At 36.8% G+C, this 25,829-nt stretch overlaps 3 protein-coding genes and 1 long non-coding RNA gene across 4 annotated transcripts; 1 reads left to right on the forward strand and 3 right to left on the reverse strand.

Moving 5' to 3' along the window:
* Positions 1–277: 277 nt before the first annotated feature.
* LOC137729258 (cationic amino acid transporter 1-like) lies at positions 278–4,617 on the reverse strand. The gene is made up of 3 exons (XM_068468129.2): positions 4,334–4,617; positions 3,823–4,237; positions 278–1,858 (listed from the first exon to the last, which is right to left on the reverse strand). The coding sequence occupies exons 2-3, from the start codon at positions 4,235–4,237 to the stop codon at positions 429–431; spliced, it is 1,845 nt and encodes a 614-aa protein (XP_068324230.2). The 5' UTR covers positions 4,334–4,617; the 3' UTR covers positions 278–428.
* A 3,800-nt stretch (positions 4,618–8,417) lies between these two features.
* Positions 8,418–9,412, forward strand: LOC148693824 (uncharacterized). Its single transcript, XR_015952251.1, has 2 exons — positions 8,418–8,592; positions 8,940–9,412. It is a non-coding gene; the product is annotated as an uncharacterized LOC148693824 (long non-coding RNA).
* Positions 9,244–19,189, reverse strand: LOC137729021 (cation-chloride cotransporter 1). Its single transcript, XM_068467839.2, has 13 exons — positions 18,643–19,189; positions 16,801–16,947; positions 16,049–16,127; positions 15,610–15,701; positions 14,779–14,893; positions 14,295–14,395; positions 14,061–14,122; positions 13,666–13,884; positions 12,909–13,023; positions 12,305–12,499; positions 11,207–11,607; positions 10,761–10,922; positions 9,244–10,586 (listed from the first exon to the last, which is right to left on the reverse strand). Exons 1-13 carry the CDS (start codon positions 18,810–18,812, stop codon positions 9,496–9,498), a joined length of 2,949 nt encoding a protein of 982 aa, XP_068323940.1. The 5' UTR covers positions 18,813–19,189; the 3' UTR covers positions 9,244–9,495.
* A 1,521-nt stretch (positions 19,190–20,710) lies between these two features.
* LOC137728810 (BTB/POZ domain-containing protein At1g30440) lies at positions 20,711–25,066 on the reverse strand. Its single transcript, XM_068467581.2, has 4 exons — positions 24,050–25,066; positions 23,161–23,230; positions 21,683–22,906; positions 20,711–21,477 (listed from the first exon to the last, which is right to left on the reverse strand). The coding sequence occupies exons 1-4, from the start codon at positions 24,106–24,108 to the stop codon at positions 20,929–20,931; spliced, it is 1,902 nt and encodes a 633-aa protein (XP_068323682.2). The 5' UTR covers positions 24,109–25,066; the 3' UTR covers positions 20,711–20,928.
* Positions 25,067–25,829: the final 763 nt, after the last annotated feature.

Genomic DNA, 25,829 nt, shown 5'->3' on the forward strand with positions numbered 1-25,829 from the left:
TCACGGCGTCATAAAGGTTCACTAATTTCTTTCGTCTTCTAATTGCCATAGATTTTTCGGAAGTTGACTCAAATGATCGATTTACAAATCTCAATGATCTAAATAAAACATTGATGATATATGGATCAAACATTGGCGATATCGATCAAATTGAGATCTGTAAATTGATTATAATAAAAGGGCGATCTTAAGCCAACAAGATTTTTTGCTTTGCGAGAGTCAAAGGGAACGTTAGTTGTAAGGGAAAAAAAAAAAGCTTAATTCACAAAGAAAGGTGTGAGTGATAACAATAAAAGTACTACTTTAAATCATATTTTAAGACATATCATTGTAAATCACATTACTAATAGGCAAGCTGATAACAAACTAATACAGAATTAGTCGCACACAAACACAATTAAATCTTGACACATTCAACAAACCCTTTCTTAATTAGCAGGAGTTACAGAGGCATAGCTACCATTTCCGCTGCCTAACCCGGAGTCCCTTGTCGCAACCCCTGAAGCTTCGACCTTCCTCAACTCATTGCCTGTGCCGCCCTCCAGCCTCTTCGCTTCGGAGTCCTTTGCCGTGTCATAAGACGCGTGCAACCCGAAGATGAAGTAGTAAACCAAGATGATCAGAGTCCACACTCCAAACCTTATGAATGAGGCGTGATCGATTGACCCGAGCAGGAAAATGTTGATGGCAATTGAAAGAGATGGCAACCATGGCACCAGTGGCACTCCCCAGAGCTTCGGATTCCTTGCTTGGGGGACAAGTAACCAAATCCCTAAAGTACCCAAGAACCAAAGCGGCGCGGTTACCACGTAGGCAGTCCATTTATCTGTTCTGCTCCAGTAGATAGAGGTGGCAATTGAAGAGCTAATTATGATGAAAAGGCAGGCAATGAACTTGTTCCTGTTGGCCTGAGTTGTGACGCCGCTGACATAGTAGCGGCGAACAAGGAGAGCCATGGCGACAAGGCTGAAGATGAACAGAGTGGAGATGGAGAGAAGGTTGGCCAGAACGTCGAGGCTCGTGAAGAAAGCAATGACTGCGGTGGCTGCAAGCATGGTGACCGTGGCATTGACTGGAGTGCCGGTTTTGGAATCAACTTGCGCAAACCATGGCGGCACCATGTGGGTTCGGGCAATGTGAGTGAGGTACCGAGCCTGTCCAACTGCCCCGACAAGCAGCACGCTTGTCATACCTTTCAATGCGCCTGCTGCCACAACGTACTTAGCCCATCCCATCCCAACAGCTTCAAATGCAACCGAAAATGGAGCTTGTTCGTTAATGCTGCCATACGGCTGCATAAGGCATAATGTCACTGCAAGCAAGCAATAGACCACTGTGGTAATCACCATTGAACCGACAAGACCAATTGGGATGTCCCTTGCGGGGTTCTTGGTCTCCTCCGCCATGGTTGAAACAGCATCGAATCCAACATACGCAAAGAACAGTACAGCTGAGGCTTGGAACACACCGCGGGGGCCAAAAGGGGCAAAATCGACGTAGTTTTTGGTATCAGCTTTGGTGAGGCCGGCAATGATGATGAAGACAATGACAATTACATGGACAATCGAGGCAATGTAGTTGAGACGAGAAGAGCCCTTTGTGCTGAGGACTGCGAGGCAGCAGATGCCGATAATGACAACAACGGCAATGGGGTCGAGGAACCTGTAGTCCTCTGGCAAATCGTGGGCTACGATGCGGAAATCATTGGTGTCGCTTCGGTTGCAGAGGGTGGTGAAGTAGGAGGTCCAGGAACGAGCAACGGCTGCGCCGCCTATGACATACTCGAGGAGGATGTTGCCTGCTGCAATGAAGGCCACGAAGTCCCCTAGCTCCACCCTTAGGTACGCAAATGAGCCCCCTGCAAAATCAAATTCAAAACGTTTTCACTTCTACGATCAGTTGGCTAATCACATGAAGAAAAAAAATGGGTAAATTACATAAAACTACTTTAATTATTGGGCCAGTCACAGTTTCATATTCCATTTTTAAAAAAATTCAATGTCATACCTCATCTACGAATTTGTTACAATTTTATATCTTCCGTCAGTTTAATTATGATGGTATTACTACTTTAATTACTTCGAAATATCAGATTAGACATAGCAAGATAGGATCAATAACTATTATGTTTTATAGAAGCGATACAACAAGATTCGAACTTGAGACTTCGAATGCAAGAGTAAATGCTCTTAACTTTACTCACTCAATTTGTTAGTACCTAATGAACCAGACAATACTAGAATTAAGTCTAAATCGAGGATAATTGTCCCAAAGAAGTCAAAACCAGGGATAGATGGTGGGGACAGGACGGCCGGGTCATTCATCAGAGTTCAAGAGATAGACCGGCCTACGTTATTGAGTCATTGACTTTGAATAGTTAAGCAAACAGAAAGTCCACAAGGAAAACGAAGAATGATGTGCAAAGTAGCAAAAGCATGCGGGCAAGCAACGTAATGGGCTCCCTGCCAGATTTCCCAAATCACCCATCTATTCATTCAATATTTCTTGGATTTTTTTATACATCTTACTAAAATATCTTCAGAATATTCAAAAGGATTCCTTAATGTAAGCATTTGATCATTTGACGTTTTGCTTCTTCACCTAAATGGGTTATTTAATATTCAAACAGAATTGTTATTAATATTTCAAAATTTTCATCTTATACTTTAAATTTTATATAATACAAAGGAAAAATACATTTATGAGGAATGATGCAGAATGAAAATTTTTAGAGTGCTATTAACAATTTCCGGTTCAAATTATATGATGTTTATGTGATCTAGCAGTCCTAATTATGATCAAAATAATAGATTCAGAACTCTGTAATTTTTTATTTCATTTAATGGTGTGATGGGACCAATGAGATTCTCTCATTCAATGGTAAGGAGATAGAGAGATTAATTTCACAATTATATAAAGATTTGTCCTGTTCTAACAATATTGGTTCTAATATGTGCTTAACTCTATTGAATAGTAAGAACATATAGTTTGAAGAAAGTAGACAACATTTTTAAGCATGTGACGATTTCTCTTCTACAAATAAATTTAATTATAATTGATTTATTGGATATGTAATCATAATTTCTTCTTGTTGTGATTTCAAAATGTCTTAGGCTAAAATCAGTAAAGTTGTATAAAACCTCAAGTCAAATACCCTATGGAATAGTTTAATTTATATAATTTTACGATAATATTCTCAAAACATACGTTATTATATAAAGGAAAAAGACAAAAAGAGCTCAACTTTTAAAATACTCGAATTGCCTCTGTCATTAGGAATTTCTAAAAATAAAGAGTAAAAATATTCACACAAAAAAGACGTAGTGAGACCGTTAGTGATTAGTAAGTTTATTATTTTTCAAAATATATTTTAATGAAAAGCACGTAATAAAATAAAAATGGTAATGTTAATGAGACCAAAATTTTAAATCAACTTTGCAATCTAAAATGATATGTCATTAGTACGAAATAAGCACATTAATCAATGCTTAATTAATAATCTAATTATCAATCATTTCATTTCAAATTTAATTTAAAAATATTTACGTCAAAATCGAACCTTTTTTATTGAATTTTATATATCCAACCTTTTTTAAGTATTTTCCGTCAAGATCAAATATTTACGTCCAGGCATACACATCAGTTGTTCATAAAAATTATATTAAAAATTACTAGAACCGTTGCTTGTTGAAACAAGAACGATAATATGCAGGCAAAGGCTAATTTAAAAGTAATAAAACAATTTTTTACCAAAAAAAAAAATTAATACAAAAATAATATTTAACAAAATTGCTCGAATATTCAGTAAGTGTGTTGCCGTACCTGCAACAGGAATCTCGACTGCGAACTCGGTGTAGCAGAAAACAGAGAGCAAGGCGGAGACGCCCGAGACGACGTACGACAGCACGACCGCGGGGCCCGCGTGATTTTTCGCCTCCAGTCCGGTGAGCACGAATATTCCGGCGCCGATGACAGCGCCGAGTCCGAACCAGATGAGGTCCCACCAGTTGAGCGTTTTCTTCATCTCGTTATGACTCCGCGCCTTCATCTCCACCAGCTCCGTGCTGTCCGCCGACCGGGTCAGGACCCGATCCACGAACCGGCCGGGCGTCTGCCTCAGCGCATTGACGTAATTGCCCCAGCTCTGGAACGACTCCTCGGGGAGAAAATCGTCCCTTCGGTACGTGCAGCCTCTCCGCCGTAGCCCCTCATCGACTCCTCCGCCGCCCGCCACCATCTGTAAAAATTCGAACTCAACATTTTAAGAAAACACCGAATTTATTATCGAAATAAATAAGTAAATCAGATGATCCAGAGAGGCTTGATTCAGTACCCTTAGTTTCTGTTTGGTTGCCGAGAAAGCTGAGGAAAATGATTAGATCCGTAACCGTACGTCTGAATTTGGCTTATATATACGAAATAATAAGCGATTATTCCAATATCTGCATATTTGTAGATTTTCTTCGAGGGAGAGAGAGAGGGAGAGAGAGAGATTTATAGAGAGAGAGAGAGAGAGTAAGCTTGCGTTTTTCTCCGGTGGCCGGCGGAGAGAGAGACAGAGAGAGACGCGGGAAAATTCGTTCAGCAGAGCAAGCAGTTATATACGCCCACTTCGTTGACCGCTCATTACTCGCGTGTTAAGAATAAGAGCTGTTGCATTCTGGCAATGATCGAATCTGAACCGTTGTTTTTTAGAGTGTGATTCATTCCATCAACTGTTTTAGTTGCATACTACAAACGATCTCAACCGCTAGATTCAGTGAATCCAACGCTTCATCGACGGTCACTAATTATTTGAGGCGATCATTGGTCGTTGATTTGGTGAATCTCCATATGAGATTCACTTTATTTATGTGCTCGTGAATAATTGACGCTAATATTTTTTTATATAATTGAAAACAGCTTTGTTTGTTCTACGAATGGAAATTTTTTGTTTTGGAATTATATTACATGGAAATGCAAAGCTAGAATCTTTTTAATATTTAATTTTCTAAATTTGATATTTTTTAGTAAATCGTAAATAATTTGATACTTGACTAATTAAATTTCTACCCAATTATGTCATGATATACGAAAAAAAAATTTCATTTCAAAATTTAGGTAGTATTAATTTAGAAAAGAGAGCGAGACAAAAGGACATTGAATGCGGACAAAATTCCGTAGTTTTTAAATGATGTCCTAATAGGACAATTGATATTTTATTCCTAAAAAGTACAGTTATCATGACGCGGATAGTGATTAGTGAGAACCCCTACAATTAATGTCGTCTTAATTGGTATTTAGTGTGAAAATGCAATTTAATTAGGTCTTAGTTGGCAGATACATGTTTGAGGAAATATACCCCTCGCGGCAATGGCTGGCCTTATACGCTTACCCTTTTGCTCTTTTCCTGTTTTTTTTATATGAGATTTTTGTCAAGAATTATCAAATAGGGTCCCACCAATTAAAAATTAAGGGTAGGAGATCCAACTGGAGAAATTAAAATTGGTAATTATAGATTAAATTAATTTCTTTATGGGTTGTTTTCACACTAATCAAAAACTCAATAGGAGTCCATTATATGAAATAAAATTTTTTCATAAGCACACGTATTTGACACACAGATAGATTGTGTTCATATTACTGAAGAAGACTTGAATCTAAACAACAAAAGTTAAGGATACACCAAAATTATATAATTTTAAAATGGGCGGATCTGTGATATTATTTTTTTATGTGATTTTTTTATTACAGACTGACTTTTGTGAGATCCACTCTATAATGTATTTTAACGATTTGAACGGTCTGACTTTTATAACATCATTCATAGGTTATCTTTGTAAAAAAATTAGAGAAATCCAAAACCATTAAAACATTCATTTGTGGTGAAGAAAATGGACGAATACGATTCTACAAATAAACCATAACCCTTAATCCAACAATCATATGTTTCAGATTTGGGTGTTTTTTGGTAAACGTTACTTTTGAGGGAAGACCTAAATAATAAACAGCTAATATCGTTGAAATACATTACAGAGTGCGTCTCACAAAAACGTGTCAAAAGTTATGTAAAAAGTGGTGTTATGGATCCGTCCCCTTTAAAAAGTTAGGAACACTAAAAGGAAAACCAATTTGAGTATGTTCGCATAAATGAGTAGTTGAACATACGGAGCTAAATTTTTAATTTTTAACCCCTTACATTAGAGATAGCCTAATAAAATGCATGTAATAGTTAACGAATAATTATTATACGCATCAGTTCATAATTTTAAAGGATGTGTATGAGATTCGTATCGAGCTTCTGCATTTCTCCTTTCAGTTGCTCTAAGCATTGGAAGGATTGAGATAAGATTAATTAGGGTTTACGGTTCAAAGTTTAAAGTTAATATAAGATTAATTGTGCTACGTACTAGCTACTATAGTTGAAATTCTCTAGATTTTTTGAAAAGTTAAATAATTTTTAACCGCACGATATATGATGAATGACTGAGATGTGAGGATCCCCAGAATCCCCATAATTTGGATCTAGGTGGAATCCAAATCCTGCATGGTTTTGGACAAAGTTCAGCTACAATGATATGTATCATCGTGTCGTATAATTGTGCATGGTTGCAAAATTTTAATCGCGCAAAATTTAATCATCGTAAAAAATTATTAAACTTTATATATAAACGTTAATTTTTTGGACCAATTATTAATGTGTACTATAGAAGACAAAATAATTTTGGATGGACCTTTTTGGATATATAATCCAAGTCGAGAGTGGAGTTACGGAAACAACCATTTGATGGAAAACAACTTTGACGTTCGGTTTCAGAGAGTATTTTTTTCGTTGAAAATTCCTGGTTCCCTCATGGTCCGAATTAGAGGCTCTGACTCGGGCGCCTCTTTCGTAGTGGACATGTGAACTAAGGTGATAAGGGCTTAGTCTAAAAAGTCTCCTACATTGTCCCACCTTTTTTGTGTTTTGTCTCTTGGTTTCGAAGTTGGATAGTGCTTCCATTAATCATTGACTATGATCAATTGACCAAGACTATTTTTTGTTTGTAAATTTTTTTGGTAAAACATTATTAAGAAAAATTTAGACGGTTTAGATACTTAATCGCCTGCATAATTCAACATTTGTAAGTTTTTTTTTTTAAATAATTGGATGGAGTGGAATTATACTTTGATAATCATTATGTGTCTTATTTTATCTTGATATTTTCGAGTGCAGGGCTTTACGTTCTTCAACATTGTACATGATTACGAGTTGAAATTAGCATGATATTGTATTTTATATAATAATATGGTAATTTACACTAAACTCTTTCCATTTACAAAAAAAATGAAGAGTGTGAACCTGAAAACGCAATGAGTTAAAGAAAAAGACCTATTCATTAGGACACTCCCTCGAACCAAACAAGTCAAGAATTTATTCTTGATCATCTTCAATGGTGTAGGAAAACAAAACGGAAAAAATTGTACTATAATGTAGTAAGTTGCCTACCCAATCGTCTCATGAACAAAAGTGTGTCGCTTTAATGAAATAGGCAAACCAGATAGGCAAAATTTTATTTTATTGCTTTACTTCATCTTTAATATCTACTTTTTATCTTTTAATTTTGTCTTCCTCTTCTGCATAAAATGTTTTATTAAAAATAGAGTCGTGGGACGCGATTGCCCTTAATGTTGAAAGTGGCAATATTGCTTACTTTGTTGGTGGGGACAAAATTTGCATACCCACTTGATTCATGGATTTTAAATGTGTCCGAAATACGAAACAGAACATCACATGTTGTCATATAATTGGAAAAATGTTTTATTTTCAAGTGTTTTTCCAATTGTAAAAATAACACATGATGTTTCACTCCGTATTTCTGATACACTGAAAAATCTCAATTGACTAGCCACCCAACCTTTGGCATTGACTTTGAAACCGAATGGTCAAAGAGCCCAAGAGAAAGGGATCATCTCCGGATCCCTTTCTCTTAATCCATAAGTCTGGAAATCTGGGCTGTTGAAATTTAATTCAATAACTACAAACAGGAGTTCATTTTAAAAATTATAATAACTTTAACCATTAAATCAAATTTTAATGGTCCAAATTACCGGACTTGGTGAACTAGGACTCCGAGCCGAAGTGGTCTCTGCTGTGCCATTCAGTCATTGAATAGACTTCCAACACGGCAGATTTTCTCTTATGCGGCATCATCCGGATAGCAACGATAGCGACGTAGACGACAATGGTCATATAAACGTCATGCTAAGTTGGTGTCATGCTAAGTTGGTGACAACGTTGATGTTCGGTAGATAGTAGGCCATTTCTAATAAAGATAGCTAAAGGTCTAGAAAGTAAAAAAAAACCTCATTTGCACAAAAACTCACTCCAACTGGATGTTGGGGCTATTATTTGGCAAAAGGGCATGAGATTGGCCTAATGTAATCCACTTCTTAGCTTTTTTTTTAATTTTTTGGACCAGCTCTTCAGTTACAATAATTGATTTAAATTCAACAGCTTAATTTGAAAACATTCAAAGGTAGTTTAATTAAATTACTTAATAAATTTAAAGTATAAACTGAAAACTAATAAATTATTGAGAAGATTTTGTTTAGCCGCTTCGGTTAAAGATGGTATAAAGGCTGGTTTGGTATTGATGTGCTTTGAAAAAAAACTGATTCTGTTGTGCTGTGAGAATAAGCAGCTGTGAAATAAAGCAGCAGAGTGTTTGGTAAACTTTTTTGTAAAAGTGCTTTTGAAAAAAAAAAACAGTATTATAGTGTTTGGTAAATTTTTATGTAAAACAGATGTGAAAAAAAATCGATTTTTCAAATCTGGGTTTTGCAACTTCTTGTTTTTGGCTTTTTTTCATCCAAAACTGTGAAAAAAAGCTGAAGCTGAATGTTTACCAAACACAAAAACAGCTCCCAGCTTTTTTTTTATACCACCTTTTTTCAAAATCACCTCAGTACCAAACCAGGTCTAAGTATGGTCTGTCACTATTCATTTAAAACAAATATTTTGCTAGACTAATTCTGGACGACACTACATTTAACCATTTCGATTGGAGATGACCTTATATTAATATCTAATAGATATTGTCATTTGATCTTTAGGCTCAGTTTTTTGGGATCCAAACAGGATCTGTCTTCCCGTCGCTCAACCAAGTCATGCAAATGCAAAGGCAAATGCAAGGTACTATGTATTGCTTAATTTGCTGCAGGATGTTTTAGGAGAAAGCAAATAAACACCAAAGTCAAAACCAACATATCTAAGCTGCAAGATGACAACAATAGCAAAAACTTATCACCCTACTCGGGGTCGGCTGTATGAATCCGAAAAAAAGTCTAAATTTCAAAATTTTACAAAAACAAATTAAGGGAACTAGTAAAATGCTGCTCTAGCCCTAGGGACGGTGAAATGAATGAATGTAACGTTTTAAACTACAAAAGTTTTAAAAAAAAAAATTATGAACAACTAGTGTTGGAAAATGCGGTAATTTACCATTCCAGGACGGACGCAGTCTTCCACTGAAACTATGTGAATAGAGTTACAACGTCTCTACGGTATCCTCTCACCATCAGAAGTCTCGGCACGTTCTCCACCAGCAAATCCATGTACTCCATGTAGAAATATGCAGGATGGTTGGTCGGCGGTGGAGGTAAGCTCACAAGCACAACCGCAGCCATTCTCGAGTATCTGAGTATTGTCGAGTTCAGCTTCAGAGTAGTGTAAAGAAACTTCTCCACCTGCTGTTCATCCACAAAAACTTGCTTCCCGTCAGCCATCAGCGGGGTCCCTTGTTTCTCAGCTATTGCCTTCATGTTAGCCATGTAATCAGCTATCCGCCGCCGAGCACCAGTGAACGCCTCCACAGATTCATCTTGAGGAGACCCACCATCTGCTTGCACATCCCACGATTTCATTGTTACAACAATCACTTCAGCATGCATCCGAAGATCATATAGAAACTTTTTCACATCAAACTTGAGCCCCTCTGCATCAGTATCCTCCTCTGCGATGCAGAAAACCTGGATTTTGCAACTCTCAAAGCTTTCCTTCGTGAGGAGGAGCTGGGACAGAAGCAGCATGAGACCTCCATCTCTCACAATCCAGTACAAGTCAATGGTACCATACTGCCTCTGATACTCATTAGGCCATTCATCAAGTCCCTTGACGATGACAACGGCCTTGTTCGCAACAATGCAATCGTTAATTATTTCAACGAAAGTGGCTGGAATTTCCGTTAAGTTTTCACGACGCCATATCTCAGGATACCGCATCACTACAATGTTTGGCTTGAGGTTTCCAAGACCCATTGTCTGGACGATGCCCCGAAAGCCTTCAGACATACTGGGGGCCACGACAATCTCAGCTACACCTTCACAATTCTTGTAGTCAAGGTAGGTCGCAAGCTGTTTGCATGCCGTCTTAGCATCTTCAGCACATTCACGGTAATCACCGTCTAGAATAGAGAAAAAAATGGACATTCCCCTGCCCTTCTTCTTCATACAGTTGGCAAAGTCAGCAAGTTTGGGATGGCAGGGCACATTTTCTGGCAGCTTCCCCCATGGCCGGCAGAATATCAAGGGGATGGGATACCAATTCTTTGGGTGTACCTGGTTTGCTGCATGGATAGTGAAAAGATGAATGAGAAAAGGTTAAAATATACTAGCACGCAAGCACAAACCATGGCATTAGCATGCACTTCGTTCAAACCATCAGCATGCCCCTGGCAACCACACAACACAAACATGGCTCCCACATTAAAATTTTGTCCTAGAGATGCAAGTACACATACCTCCTAGAGATCGAAGACTGCGGAGAGCTAGTTGGAAATATGCACTCTTGAAACCATCACCCCAGTCCCCAGCCTTGCCTTTGATGCTCACATAATAATATATAAGGCTTGCCAGGGCTAGAGACACGATAGTGAATGACCAAGAGATCAAGAACATGATCACTGTATACAAAAAGAAAAAAGAAGACACAGAAGTTAATATAAAGTTCAAAAGAAATCGAATTTGACCTACTTACATCACACATAGCATGTGGCTACAATAACAGAGTATGACAGTAACAGAATCACGTCACTGACAGATATTCTTTTCAAGCACAAACTAGTGCCTAATTTTCAAGAGCTGACAGTTGATTTCCCCTACCTATGCTTTTACTGCCTTTCTTAGCACGTCTATACAGAGAGCATAATGTTACAATCAAAGTACAAAATAAATACAATAGGTATACCTATACAAAGTGTGGCTCCAAGAAGAGAGAGGCTCCAGTGGTGAAATTTCCACCGAGGACGCCAACTGGGAGCATCTAGAAGATCCAGAAGGAAGCAAGATAAGTTCACACCCGCATAACACAGAAGGAAAAACATAGTTATAGTTGGCGTGATAAGATCCAGGTTCCCAATAACGACACACCCGATACAGAGGAGCGCGGTAAACAAGGTAGCAATGTGAGGCTCATTCCCGTCTGAAACCCGAAAGTAGTTAAGAACAGGTAAAATGTCATCATTGGCTATTGCTGCTAGGAGACGGGGGGCACCAGTCAGGCTTTGAAGAGCGGCACCTAAGGTTGAAAGAATTATTCCAATGTAAATGAATACTGGGAAAGGCCAAGCAATTCTAGCCGAAAGTAGCCTGCAGAGGAACTCCAGTTTCAGCAATGAGATAAACAATGAACAAAGTACATTATTTTGCTACTGCAAAATTCTAGCTGACACATACACAGGAAAACAATTAACTGGACAGATACTCCCAACTTTTAGAACTCAATTTGACACAATAAAGATAATATATTAAATAAGTGGCCCTGGAAGAAACTCCAAACCAACAGATTTAGCTGTTCTAAACCACGAAGAGTTCAGAACAAACGAAAAACAAAAGGAACTCCCAGACCACAGACTAGTTATATATTATGAACTCACACAAATCTTCTCACTTCTGACATTAGGTGTCAAGAACTTCAGCACAAAGGGGGACGTTTTTATATGTTTCTAAGAAAGAAGAGCCATTGACGAAAGAGGGGGAACTATAACAGTTTAGAAAAAGATTTCAGTCTCTCCTTTCTTATGTTGAAGAATTCCGTCTTCCCTTCAAATTTTCGACTTCTTATTTCCATAGTTGATGAGAAAAAAATGGAAATGAAAAAAAAAACAGATGATTTCTCGAGCTCATTGACACACTATAATGAGAACAGAAAGGGAAGAAAAAAAACCAATTATACAACATGCAACTTTTGAATAAATAGTTAAAATGATTAAAAAAAAAATACAAAAAAAAAAGATAGAAATTTATGTAAGTGCCCCAAGAAAGGACTATAAGAACATTTGTATACCTGTCAGTCAGAAGCTTCTCCCTGGTTGCAAGAGCTCCAAATAGTAACACAGAGACCAGATACATTGCAGTAGTTGAAAGAGTTGCAGCCAGTGTTCCAATAGGAATTGAACGCTGAGTATCTTTCAGTGAGGCTGACCGATTTGAACCTGCCATAATTCCTGTCACAGCAGGGAAAAAGAGGCCGACCATTGCACTGGAAACAAAGATTAATAGCAGTTAGAAAAGCAAAATTTTTTTATCTCCGCCCTAGATTCATAACAAAGCATATAAATTGCTATACAAATATACAGCCAGCATGCAAAACAGCCTTCACTAGAAAAAAATAAATTAATTAAATTTTAAAAATAAAAAAAAAGAAGAAGAAGAAGAAGAATAGTAATAACATGAATAGAGAGTGCGCAAGAGAGAGAGAGAGAGAGCAATAATAAGAACCCAGATATCCGCATATTACTAGTTTAAAGAAACAGATTGACGAATTGGTGATTTAAAAGAATGTCCTCCAAAATCATAAAAAAAATCCACATATTTGAATATTTATAAGTTTAACTTACACCAGCAGCAAAGTAAAACTATCTAAGTTCGAAAATTAATGCCATACTTACTTGAAATTCCAGGATACTTTTCCGTCAGGATCAGGAATTCCATTGTTATTGGTCTTCTTATAATCTGAGCCCCAATTTTCTTTGAAAGAGTGCGAACTCAAGCCCGTGACCCCATCTGTAACAAATATTGCAAGAAATATTATCCATTTATCCCCACCAAAACCTTAAAAGAATACATTTGACTGGAACAAATATTTTAGAAAGTCAAGTTACTATAATGCAATAGTTGACTTCATCTGATGCGCACCCCTAAGTAAAAGTCAGCTAATCTTTAAGAAACTGATCCAGGCATGCAGCCTTTGACCACTAAAATGAAAAAAAATAATAAAAAAACAGTATCCAGCCTTCAAAGATACTTATTTTAGTATAATGTTCTTGAATGTGGGTAGTGTTGCTTAGATTATTGACTTTATTTTGTGCTTTTGGTTGAATTTATCGTATAAGCTTCCTTATATTTTCATTTATTTTTATTCATAAAATTTTTGTTTTAGTAAAATTATTATTGTTGTTAATATTTGTATCATTATTATTGCAAATAATATTATCTCTAGCATTGTAGTAGTAATAACTAATAACAAAAAAAAACAAGAAGCTGATAACAACACAACACTCTAGGTTCACAGCATTATGTTATGTTAAAAATCATACCTATATATTATGACCTCAAAATGGCATAAATCATTAATAAAACGAGGCAAAAACATATATCCATACTGATAAGTGCCAGTTCCTGAAAAGAAGTTAAACCTTCACTAACCTACAGGGTGATTCTTCCTCGCCAAAGCAATCCCGATATATATGCAGAACAGTGAGAACAAAACGGGTATGAGGAAGGCAGGTGCAACCCGATTGATCATTTTCACACCACCAAACACAATAAAGCACAAAAGAATAGTCACAACTATCCCATAGATTTGCAGGTCATGAGAACTCGGACTGTGTATTGCAATTGATGTTCCATTAACTCTTGTGGTCTCTGTGTTAGACAACATGAGTAAAGAAAAAGAAATTACATACACTCCATTCAAATATTAGAAACAAGTCTTTGCCTTTTTTTAACCTGAAATTTTTTTGGTTTTTAAACCAATTCCCAGCAACAATTTTCAAAGAAAAAAGGTTCTATTATTGTGAACCGGAACATTGCTAAATTACCTTTAAAAATCCCAGCTGCTGGCACAGCTTTCAAGAAGGTTTCAACAGCTCCCAAGACATAACTAGAACAACAAGAACATGAAAGCCCAAGTTCATTACTCAACAACCATCCAGCATCAAGCACAAAGCAATCAAAAGAATAGAACACTTTATTCAAGACTAAATCCATCTGCCTCCGGACATCAACCATCATGTCATTATATCATCACAATTAAGTTAACAGTGAAAACTCACAGAGATCCAGCAACAGCATTTCCTAGAAAGAAACATAACCCAATGCTAACTCCAACTTCTGGACCAAGAGCACGACCAATTAGATAGTAAGGTCCACCACCCTAGTAAAATGAATACAAAGCAGAACTCAGTATCCTTCTTTCACAACCCTATTCGGTCAAGAATAAATTAACTCCTAAAATACAGTGTCAGAGTACGCAAAAGGAAAGAACCATAACTCAACGTGCAGTACCTGATAATAATTGGAATATTACACAGTTCATTAATATAAAGCACAAGGTTAAGGATTCTTTGAAAGTAGGAATAACTGTTAAGATTAAATCTCAATTGTAGATGCACCACCGTGTAGCAATCTAAAATGGTATCACAATCCAGTTTAAGAGTCGCTAAAGTATTGCTCTGCTATTTTATGATAGGGTGTCGATATTCTTATAAATTTCACCATCTAATATTTTTCTAGTCTTATCATATATATATTGTGTACCTTCATAGCACCATTGGTTGCAATTGCGCTCAATGATATTGCAGTCAGGAAAGTACACAAGCCACAGAAGGAAACCAAGAATAGTGACTCAGCTATGCCAGCCATACCAACAATCCTGCCATTTTAACATATTCAGAGATAATATCAGTAGCTTTTTTTTTATTAATAAATAAATTTAAAAAACTTATATCAGTAAAAACATGACTGGTTTATAACGAAACAGAAACATGATGAATTCAATCATTTAAAAGCAGTGACAAAAATAATCATTTAAAAGCAGTAAAATATTATACAAAAATATAAGCAATAATGATCAGATTCGTCAGGCATGCAATTTCCCAGTTCTACTAAGCCTAATAAAGAGCTTTAGAAAGAGAAAGAAGCATGCCGGACAAACAGTCAAATTTACAGCCTTTGCAGAACAAACTAGTGAGAAAACAAGACAATCCCACTTCCATAAAAAGCAGGTGCTGTGGTGGCTGCACCAATAGGTCTTGTAGTTGTATTTGACATAGATAAAAACAAGCTTCGAAACGAAAATATAAAGGTTTTCTTAATTTCAGAATCTAAACAAGTTCCGCTAGAACAGCACTAGGGGGACACAAAACAATGTGGTATTAAAAGGAAAACATAAATTCACCAGAATTTTGATAGCACGTCGAATAATGCACAAGAAAATCTACATTGCACCCTCCATATACAATATCAACATCTAACAGAAAATCCTACCATAAATATATAATTGTTCATGCATCCTATAGACAATTTGAAAAATAGAATAAAATAGTTGAATACCAAAGAATGATAAACCTCAAGCAAATCAAGAATTACCAAGAAAATCGGATATAGTAGATAATTCCCAAAATGTTCTGAAGGCACGGCACAAATACACCCATCAATGTTCCCAGTTTGAGATCACTTGGCTGCATGGTGAATGCACGTCAAAAGATACAGAAAAACATCCGAAATTCAAAATCAGTTCCAACTTTCAGGAAAGCATAACAATATGAAACTTCAACAATAAAGCAAAGGGGTAATAAGCATATACTACAAGTAACAATACCGTCAAAATTGGTAGTAAAATGTCAGAAAATTGAAGGGAATAAGGGGAAGAAAAAGAAGGATTGATGTTGTTGAGGATGATGATGACGACCTAACACAATAGTTACACTATTTTGCCTTGTAATTGCTTCTATTGAAACCAAGCAAGCAACAAGATAAAGGAGGGAGTTATGCAACAGACAGCAGAATTGTCAATAAATTACCATACCTTTGGTCGCCCCTGAGTGATAGCAATATCTTCACCATCTCTAGGACTTGATGGTGCTGCAGTCTGCTCATCCGTCATACTGTAGGAGCATGAAACAAATAATTACCTACCAATCAGCAACAAAATTTTATACCAAACTATAGTAAATAACTTTCATATCAAGAAAATTCTCCAAAATCAAACATGTGGGCAGAAAATTGCCAAAATATTCTCTCGTCCTTGCATCTCTTCTCAGGAAGAGATTAGGCAGGAAAACATAAACCATATATCAGAAAGAATAACTTTAAAAGTGAAAGTAGTTTGTACGTGTGCCGGTATCCCTCTGAATGCCTAGACATGTATGTATATGGGTCAATAAAATTATGTTCCAAGGGCACCAGACACAGGATACATAAACAATGCAACAATATGACAAATCGTAAAAACTAGGATATAGATATAGCCACAACGAATAAGACAACAAAACAAAATAAATATGCAAGGTGTTTCCTCTTTTTTATCAATGTTTTCTTTTCATGTTAGCCCTTAACAATTTAAAACTACCAGCAGACACATGATTTTCCTAACAATCTCAAAATCACTGTTCCTATTCACCATGTACATGCCATATTCAAGGGTCAATTTGAATACAGATTTGGAGTACCAAAAGAATGTCAATCAGATATTACATACCCAAAATATGTTGCAGTATCTGCGTTTTAGGGTGACAGAGCATGATAAAGAAACAATACTAATGAACATAACAAACATACCTCTTCAGACCAAGAATGTTGACAAGAGAATCAAAACCAAATAGTTCCAATTTGGATTCTTTCTGAGGGCCTTTGGCTTGCACTTGAGTAGAAGGCCCTTCATTTATGTTAGAACCCATGTTTTCTTGTGTGCTCACTTTTATTTTCCTGTCCACCACCAATAAGCATGTACAAAGACTATAAGCAAGAATAAATAATATTATATTCTAGTACACATGTTGCTTGATCTTCTTTACATGCAATGAAGAGAAATCCGCCTTTCAATATGTAGGTACAAAAAACCAAACTTACCTGAAAAACAATATTAGTTTACAAGTATCCTTATAGCTATCAGAAACATTTTGACAAGGGAAACTCAGATTTTTTGTCTCAAGGAATTATTGCAACACCTCATAAATAAGATATCCTTAGATTTTCATGGATTTTGATGCTATGCCAAACCATAGATTGGGATACCCATGAATGATCAAAAGATGTATAAGTGAAGAATGCAAGAATTAGATTACATTCAACTCAAAAATCCCATCCAAAATGATTGCAGTTAAAGGAATATCCTGAAATGCTTGGATATAGATGACCAAAATGTTAGGAATTGGCTCGTCAAAGTAAGTGTCCTATTTTGTTTAGGATTGTGTTAGGAAAGAAATAAGTTTCCTTGTACAATTAGATTGGGAATCCTAGAAACATAATTGGAAAAGGAAAGAAAGTGTACTTTCCTATTTCATATAGAATAGGAAAGAAAGTGTACTTTCTTACTCCATACAAAATAGAAATAATTTACCTTCCTATTTCCATAAAGAATAGGAAACTTAGTAAAAATAGGCATGTAAACCACACCCTATACTTATAAATAACGTGCGGCAAGGCTAGTAAAAGAAGAGAACGCCAGAGACAGCCGAGAGGAAAAGAAAGGGATTAATTCTAAGGTTTGCAAAAGTACTGTAACTCTATTATTAATCAAAGAAGTCGTTTCTCTACCTAGAGAAATCACAACTGGACGTAGGCAAAAGTTCTGCCGAACCAATATAAATCCTGTGTGTTTCTAGTTATTCTCTATTTTGCTAAATTTAGTTTGTTGCCAGATACATCAAAGAACAAGATCTAGAGGAGAGTCAGAAATATAAAACACATAAAAAAAAAATTCAAACTCTATTATAGTCCAAAACGCACCCCAATTCCTCCTCCGTAACCTCAAAATACCTCTTATTTCATTCCAACCAAACAATCCACATAGAAACCAATACCCCACAATGCCAAATGATAATCACATTACGTTGGCCCCAATTGATCATCTTCACCAGCAAGGAACAACATTTTCTAAGCTAAACCTAAACCACCCCCAACAGTTTCATCAGCCTAACCCAAATTTGTGCTGTAACAGGATCAGCACTCTCCTACTTGGGCAGAGCTTTATATTAGGATTCAGAATCCAAGTATCTTATGATTTCCCATTTTTTGAATTCAATAGCTCAGTCCACTTAACAAACAACATTCTGGCAAAGGCACTTGTGGGTTTAACTCATTGTCGATTTCCAACAAGAATTCGTCATACACAAAGCAGCTTGAGGCATCAAATTGCCTTTGTGGGTTTAGCTCATTTTCGAATTCCAACAAGAATTAACAATACACAAAGCTTAAAGCATCAACTTGCACTTCTGGGTTTAAACCATGTTCGATTTCGGACAAGAATTCACCATACACAAAGCTTAAATCATCAAGTGAACTTGTGGGTTTAACTCATTTTCGACAATTAACCCATTAAACCAAAAGCATAACGCATCAAAATTCATTCTTAAACCACCATTCAAATCCCTAAGTCTCAGATACAGAAAACACACATACTTGAGGGAAGCCTGGTGAACCGGGAGAGAAGACGACGATGAAGAGGAGGAAGGATCCATGGGCGACATCTCGAGCACGGCCCGATCGTTGTCGACGACGGGGCGGTACTTGCGACCCCTCTGGCCACGGAACTCGTTTTCCGCACCAGCTTCGACGTCGACATTGTCCATTTCTTATCCCCTGTTTGAATCGATCCGATACAAAGCTACTCCTATAGAAGGTGGATTTAGATCTGTGCGAGAGAGAAAGAGATAGAAAGAAAGGATTTTTATATAATATTTGTGGAAAATTAAGAAACGATGATATTATTGGATATTGATTGTTCAAAGAAACGCAGAGAAAATGAAAGAAAGAGGCGGCTTTGAATTGAAGAAACCTTGAGACGAAATCATATGAGAAAAAGAGGAGAAAAGAAATTGAGAAATGACGACGTCAAATTTTGGAACCACAGTTTTGCTTTTGTTAATAATAAAAAATTAATTTGCTCTTGGTCCTGAGTTCCTCCTCAATTCGTTAGGCAGTCATCCTACGTTGATCGTACGTTGACGAAGAAAATTAAGATTACTTGCAAATTTTAAAATGACGAAAATTAAAATTGTTAATTTTTATTCTTTAAGATTTATGAATTTTCTTATTTGGTTAATGTAAAAGAATAATATAATTGAATACGAAATACTTTTTTTTAAACTCTCCATCGTATAAATTGAAAAATGACACATATTTACTTGGAATTTAAACTTGGGAATTAAAGGTCCTAAATTTTAAGTTTTTTTACATGCTGAAATTCTAAATTTATATGTTTATGAATCCAAACAAGAATTGGTGCATGTCAATTTATAAATTATGATTTTCATCCAAATTCTAAGTTTATTTCATACTTATAATCATAACCGTTATAAAACATTTTGTAAAAATTATCTATACAAAAAATTAATAAAATATGAGATCATTTAGTCATCGAATTGTATAATAATAAATTGACGGATTTAGCAAAAACATTAAAAACCGTCTATCTATTTGTTACAATTGATTTATAAAACAACCATAACTTTAATTGACTTTTGTAAGGAATGATCTTTACAAAGAAATCTGTAACATGTACGATTCTGAAATACGAAGATCTATTAATCAATCATTAGTGTATTAAGCATTGCTCACTATATTTTATGTTTCTCTCGTGTTATAACAAAAATTGATAGATGGTTATAACGTATAAAATTTGTTGATCCTATGCAGGTAGTGTATTGCGCTCCTGGAGACGATCTTTGACTACAACTCAGTGCGTCTTGGTTTTAAATTTTCTCTCTAGTCTAGCTTAAAATAGTAATTTTGAGTGTAAAAAAATGTTGCATAAAAACTTTTCTCTTTAATTCACTGCGTCCCAAATTCAAAACTAAAGTCGTCTCTCGTCCCCGCAGCATTGAAGGGTACACACAAAAATTATAAGACAACAAGCTTAAAAACTAAAATCTTACAATTCAATGAGTTCTCACAAATTAACTTTGATGGTGAGTTTTGAAGGTACCATGTAAAGGAGGAAGGATGTGTTATTAAAAATATAATTACTTTCGACACAAAATTTCTACAATGAAAATATGTTACTTCATCATGGCCCAATGACCTTGTGACCCGAACTTTGGAAGTTGACATTCATTTATCCTTCAACGAACGTTAAATCTAGTGTATTTTTCACGTCAATTTCAAACCAAATTCAATCCTCGACAACAAACCAAACCTTCAACGTACATTGAATCCGGTGAATATTAATCAATTCATATCAATATTTGTTTTAAACAAATACATCTAAGAGGTTAAAGATTGTTGCATTTCTCCTGCATGAGTTGGATAATAAAATCCACAGCTGCATTTTTCATCGTTGCTCGCGCATCTGCGCTAGCAGGATGCGTTCACCGGGAGAGCTGCGACGATGGTTTGTTCCATCTCGAGGCTCTCTCCCCACTTCCTCTAATCCGCGGGAGGTCAAATTTAGGTTGCTGCTCAATTATTTTAGTGTAACTATGACCTCCCGCGATTAACAAGAACACAGAACGACTTGCAACAAAAAGGATTGACTGATAAGGGTCATTTGAATTTCTCATGAACTTTGTTGAGAACCAAATTACAAGGTAACTTCGTTTGTCGATCTCCACTACACATAATTACGGCAGAATATTATACAGCAAAACACTAAACAGGTGTATTAGCACAAAGAGGCAAACATTGGAACTTACTTTCCAAACCGAAATCGAAGAAACATCCAGGTAAAACACAGAAAACACTTCAAAACTATTCATCTTTAACAGAGTCTTTCTTATGCTTACCATGCCTCTCCTTTAGCTTCTCGACTTTCTCACTCCCGTTGCGTTGATTGGTGACGGATCCCTCTTGAGCACTGCACATCTGGGACTTTATCTTGAACCCGAATTTCTTTGATACGTTTCCCCACGTGCTAGACCCTTTTACGCGACCCAACTTCTCGATCTCTTGTCTCATGTTCGAACACTCCTTCTCAAGCTCGGATACCCGCATCCTCATATTGTCCATCCCAACCTTTAAAACCTGATTCTCCCTCACGGTAGTGGCCCAGCCTCCCTCGTTAGACATAGCAAACCCACTTCTTAACTGTCTTGACCCATCAAGATTTTCTGATACCAGAAAGCAGTCGGCAATTGACGACCTAAGCTGAAGCTGCTCGAAGAAGAGAACTTGAACAACTATTCTCAAGGGTAGCCTCTCATTCTGTGCAGCATGAGTGCAAGCTTCCAAGGAAAGCTTCTGGCAGTCCATCAACCGGCAAAGCTGTTCCCTTTCGGACTCCACCAACCATGGGTGCGACTGCAGGTTGTAAACCATAGAAAACAATAAGCCCAAAAGGTTACAGGAGTGTCCAATACTAAATTCATTTTATAGATTGTAATTCTAGAAACATTTGAGGTTGAGAGAATATTTCTAGGTGGATGCGATGTGGTTGATCGATTCAATGATCAATCTTATAAAGGAAAAATGAATTACATATGAACAATTGATCGATGCCTATTACCTTCAAATAAATATCTATGGCGCGGTAAAGACCATCATCCAAGGGTCTGGCATATTCTGGAACAGCAGCAGCAAGAGCCTGAAACTTGGGGAGCTTCAAGTTGACATCAGGGGCGACCTCTGCAAGGTATCCATCGATGAGTTTGGCTACCATTGTGATTGGGGTCAGTGAAGGGCCTGAAGACCCGATCAATTGTTCATCATCGACCGAACATGGAGACACTCCTCCTGTTTGTTCCATGGCAATGAAGTGGTCTAGAATTCGTTGCACACAGTCAACATTGTACAGAGTCTCCATAGAATAAGAGAAGTTGGGCATCAAAAGATCTTCCAAAGTAGCTTGATCAAGCTGCATGCCAATTCTTTTCTCAAAATTTGATATGCACGAAGGGTTGGCTCGAAGAATCATGGCTGTTCGAAGTAGACCAAACAAGAATTTGGTTGGGACTACACGCTTCTGAAATGGAAGTAACCGATCAACCTCTTCAAGTAAGAGCTTCTGGTCTTCTTCTGATGGTGGGGACCCCAAGGACACTGGTTTAAGATGAGTACTAGAATCATTGCCTTGACGCCGATTCAGCCCAGGAAGGTACTTTTTTGCATAATAAGTAATTGAGGCTGCAATGATCTCCTGTTTGATGCCACGAGATTCCATGACCGAAATCAGCCTCTGGTAGAGAGGCAAGCTTAAGGTTGATGCATCCTCATACCACCAATCTGAACTTGATTTCTTTGGTCTAGCCCCCGTACTTATCCCATTCCACAGGACACTCCCACCAGGACTTTGCATAGGGCCACCATGCTCCTTGACAGGCCACCCAAACAAATTAGGATCAGTAGATGCTTTTGTGGCTAGTGACTCAATGCACCTTTTGGTAATGTTGAGTTCTTCAGCATAAGGGAGAATATCATCACAAGTCTGAAGCGCCTTTAAAGAGTCTTTCCAATTTCGAAGGACTACTTGATTAAGAAAGGCTTCAGTTTGTGTGATTAAGTTGTCCTCCCCGTACTCTTCAGTCATTTCAAGATGCTCAGCAGCACATCGAAGGTAGACAACATTTGAGGCAGTAAGCTCAAATTTCACCCCATAGCAGAACTTGGCTACCAATTCAAATGTTTTTACCCCACCAGGAATATCAGGGATGGTTATGACACAACCTTCTTCTCCTTCAGATGCTTCGGAAATCAATCTTTCCATAACCCCACTTCTTGAGAGCAAAGGAAACTGCACCAAATGGCAATTCAAAGGTGAGAGTAGCATTCAGATGTGAAATCAGGCATGCATTATGCATATGGGGTTGACACCAAATTATGATTAACGACTCAAAAGAAGAGTCAGTGAACCAGATAAAAGAAGTCAAAAGTCATTCTCCAAAACAGGTCCATAACGAATTGTCCCAAGTTACAAGAACAGTAAATCAAGTGATAGTTATACCAACCACAGAGAGGTAAAAGTAAACAGGGAACCAGGAAGCTAACCTTATGAAGATGGAATGACATCTCTCCAACCTCAACAGCAATGTCACTAGGAAGCCCAGTGGTGCAGAACCTATATCATTGCAAGACATATATAATGTCAGTCAACAAATAAGAAAGTATTGGGAACTAATTTACTCAAGAAGAATTGATTCAGTGTCTGTAGTAATAACATATAATCAGCTAATCAATCATGAAGCACAGACATCGTAATCCAAAAGGGTAATCGCTACATGGCTTTCGTTTCACAACATTCATACAATTTGTTATATATACTCATTACCTAGTAGAAAAAAAAAAAATCAGTCCAACATCATTTCATATTGTTAATCACAAATATGAGGTTCAAAAACAGAAAAAGATTGCTAGCACAATGCAATGTACAAAGAGAATACAATCACCCACGTACTACACAGGAACACGCAACAAGTAGATCCTAAATCCCAAAGACAATATCCAGAACACGGATGGTAAAGGAAGAAGAAACGTCTTCTGTCTTCCAAATTAAGTCATTCTTCAAACTACCAAACAACTGTGCTACAGCAAGAATCCATCAATTATTAACAAGCAGCGGACATGTTTGTATCAACCGCCTTTCTTTTAAGCATTCTTCAAACTACGAAATCCCAAAACACCAATGGAAAAATAATAGTTTGAAGGTAACAACTCTCAATACAAATTCAACTTACAGGCAACATATCAAATTTTACTTTCCATACAAATTCAAGTTTGCAAACTGAATATAAATGATGTAAAAATAAACAAGTTTAATTGTGACACAAATTCAGAACAATTCAGAGCATATATACATATACATACATACATAGATATACACACACACACACACATTCGGTCATAAAGAGTATCAAATTAAAGATGTCAGGATGCATACCAGGCCTGTCCTTGTCTATGGAATGCATCAGTTTTAGATCCCAATTTCACGCAAGCCATTTTTTCTCCCAGTGAAAGCAGAACAGAAGAACTTCAAGAACAACTTCCCAACAGAGACAAGCTAATCAAGTCTGCAGAAGCAAATCCCTCAAGGCAAAATGCACTAGTAACTGCCCAAATCAGGCAAAGGCAGAAACCCAATAAGCACTTTCCCTCAAAAACCACTGTAAAAGCCCAAATCAGCCAGAAAAATCCCTGAAAAACAGCCAGAAGCAGAAACCCAACAGCACCACAATGGAGCTTTCTTTGCAGAACCTCACTAAATTTTCTGGAAAAAACTGACCCAAAAAACCAGCAGATATAACAGAAAAAAGTGAATTCCTTTACAAACCCAGTTCTGAATCCATGAAAATTCCTCCAAAACAACTCCACTACAAATACCCACCTCCAAAAATCCCCAAACCTGACCCCAAAAACCCCACAAAAAATTAAAAATTAAATAAAAACTCAAACTTTCTAATTCAGACAGAGAATTTAGGTCAACCCCTCCAAACTGGTGCCCCAGAAACCCCAAAAATGAGATGCTTAAATAATTTAACTAAAAAGAAATTTCCAAATATTGAAACCCCTCAAGACACGAGACCAAAACCACTGACACCTTATTAAAGTAAAAGGAAAAGGAGTCCTCCTAATGTCTGCCAATGCAAACCGCAAGACCCATTTGCCCAAAAGACAGCCAGGCGCCCGGAAACCCTAACGTGTCAGGGCCTTGTTATCAATGGCAGCACATCAGCTCCCTCTCTCCGTCTGGCTCCGAAGGTAGGAAGACCTTCTCTCCTCTCACACGTACATGTGGGGTCCTCTGGCTTGCGACACACTCATTGCACTTTAAGAACTTGGTTTTTTTTTTTTTTTTGGAAGCCTAAGAACTTGGATTAGGAGATGAGAATCTTTACCCAACGTAATGATTTTAGTTTTGAAGTGGGTGCAAATTTCCGCTTTTGGTCTTTCAAGTTTCAATTTTCGCGATTAGTCTTTTCCTTTTCTAATGTAAGAGAAGAAATGCTACGTAGATTTTTTAAAGTGAAATTTTTTTTTTGAATTTTCCGTTATTTTAGGTTTTTGATATAACGTTTTATAATTAACATTAATAATTTGAAAAAGATCTTTTTCGGACCTCTTTCATTAAGATCATCAGATCAAATGATCTGAGCCCTTTAAATTTGATCTAACGACTAAAGTTATTATAACTTTTAAAGGGATCTGTTTTTAGCCTTTAGATTAAATTTCAAGGGTTCATATCACTTGATCTGGTGGCTTTAATGGAAAAGATTCAGAAATGATCTCTTTCCCTAACAATTGGGCCAATTGATATTTTTTTTCTCCCCCCACCCTGACAAAAATAGGAGGTGACTCTCACTTTTGAGAGAGGTGTTATTCGCATACCTTTTTTTTTCTAAAAGAGGGATAACTGGTGGCAAACCATGGTTATCCACTTCTTCCGAGGGCCGGGAAGACTTACAGAGGCATTTCAGCCTTCCCTAGCCACAAGTCTGGCTTCTACACCAACAATGGATTTCGAACCCTATATCTCTAGTTTTTAATTTTAAGGAAACCTCGTAATTCATACACCTATTTTTATCTCGCACATTTTTTTGAATTTTCATCCGTCGGATCAAATAAATTTAAAAATATCAACGGACAAAATTCACAAAAGTGCGTAGGAGATAAAAATATAAAAAAAATTTAAAAAAAAGGTTTATGAAAAGCACTACCCTAAA

Source organism: Pyrus communis, chromosome 10 (genome assembly GCF_041283825.1).
Source record: "Pyrus communis isolate YQ-2024b chromosome 10, ASM4128382v1, whole genome shotgun sequence".
In the NCBI taxonomy this organism is placed as follows: Eukaryota; Viridiplantae; Streptophyta; class Magnoliopsida; order Rosales; family Rosaceae; genus Pyrus; species Pyrus communis.

Coding starts and splice junctions, on each gene's coding strand:
- LOC137728810 (XM_068467581.2), bottom strand. CDS start 24,108: ATGGCTTGCGTGAAATTGGGATCTAAAACTGATGCATTCCATAGACAA. Junction 22,907..23,160: donor TGTCATTCCATCTTCATAAG/GTTAGCTTCCTG, acceptor CATTTGGTGCAG/TTTCCTTTGCTCTCAAGAAG. Junction 21,478..21,682: donor CCATAGATATTTATTTGAAG/GTAATAGGCATC, acceptor TACAACCTGCAG/TCGCACCCATGGTTGGTGGA.
- LOC137729258 (XM_068468129.2), bottom strand. CDS start 4,237: ATGGTGGCGGGCGGCGGAGGAGTCGATGAGGGGCTACGGCGGAGAGGC. Junction 1,859..3,822: donor AGTCGAGATTCCTGTTGCAG/GTACGGCAACAC, acceptor TTGATTTTGCAG/GGGGCTCATTTGCGTACCTA.
- LOC137729021 (XM_068467839.2), bottom strand. CDS start 18,812: ATGGACAATGTCGACGTCGAAGCTGGTGCGGAAAACGAGTTCCGTGGC. Junction 13,024..13,665: donor GAGGAAGAATCACCCTGTAG/GTTAGTGAAGGT, acceptor TATTTGTTACAG/ATGGGGTCACGGGCTTGAGT. Junction 12,500..12,908: donor AAAGTATCCTGGAATTTCAA/GTAAGTATGGCA, acceptor CTTTGTTTCCAG/TGCAATGGTCGGCCTCTTTT.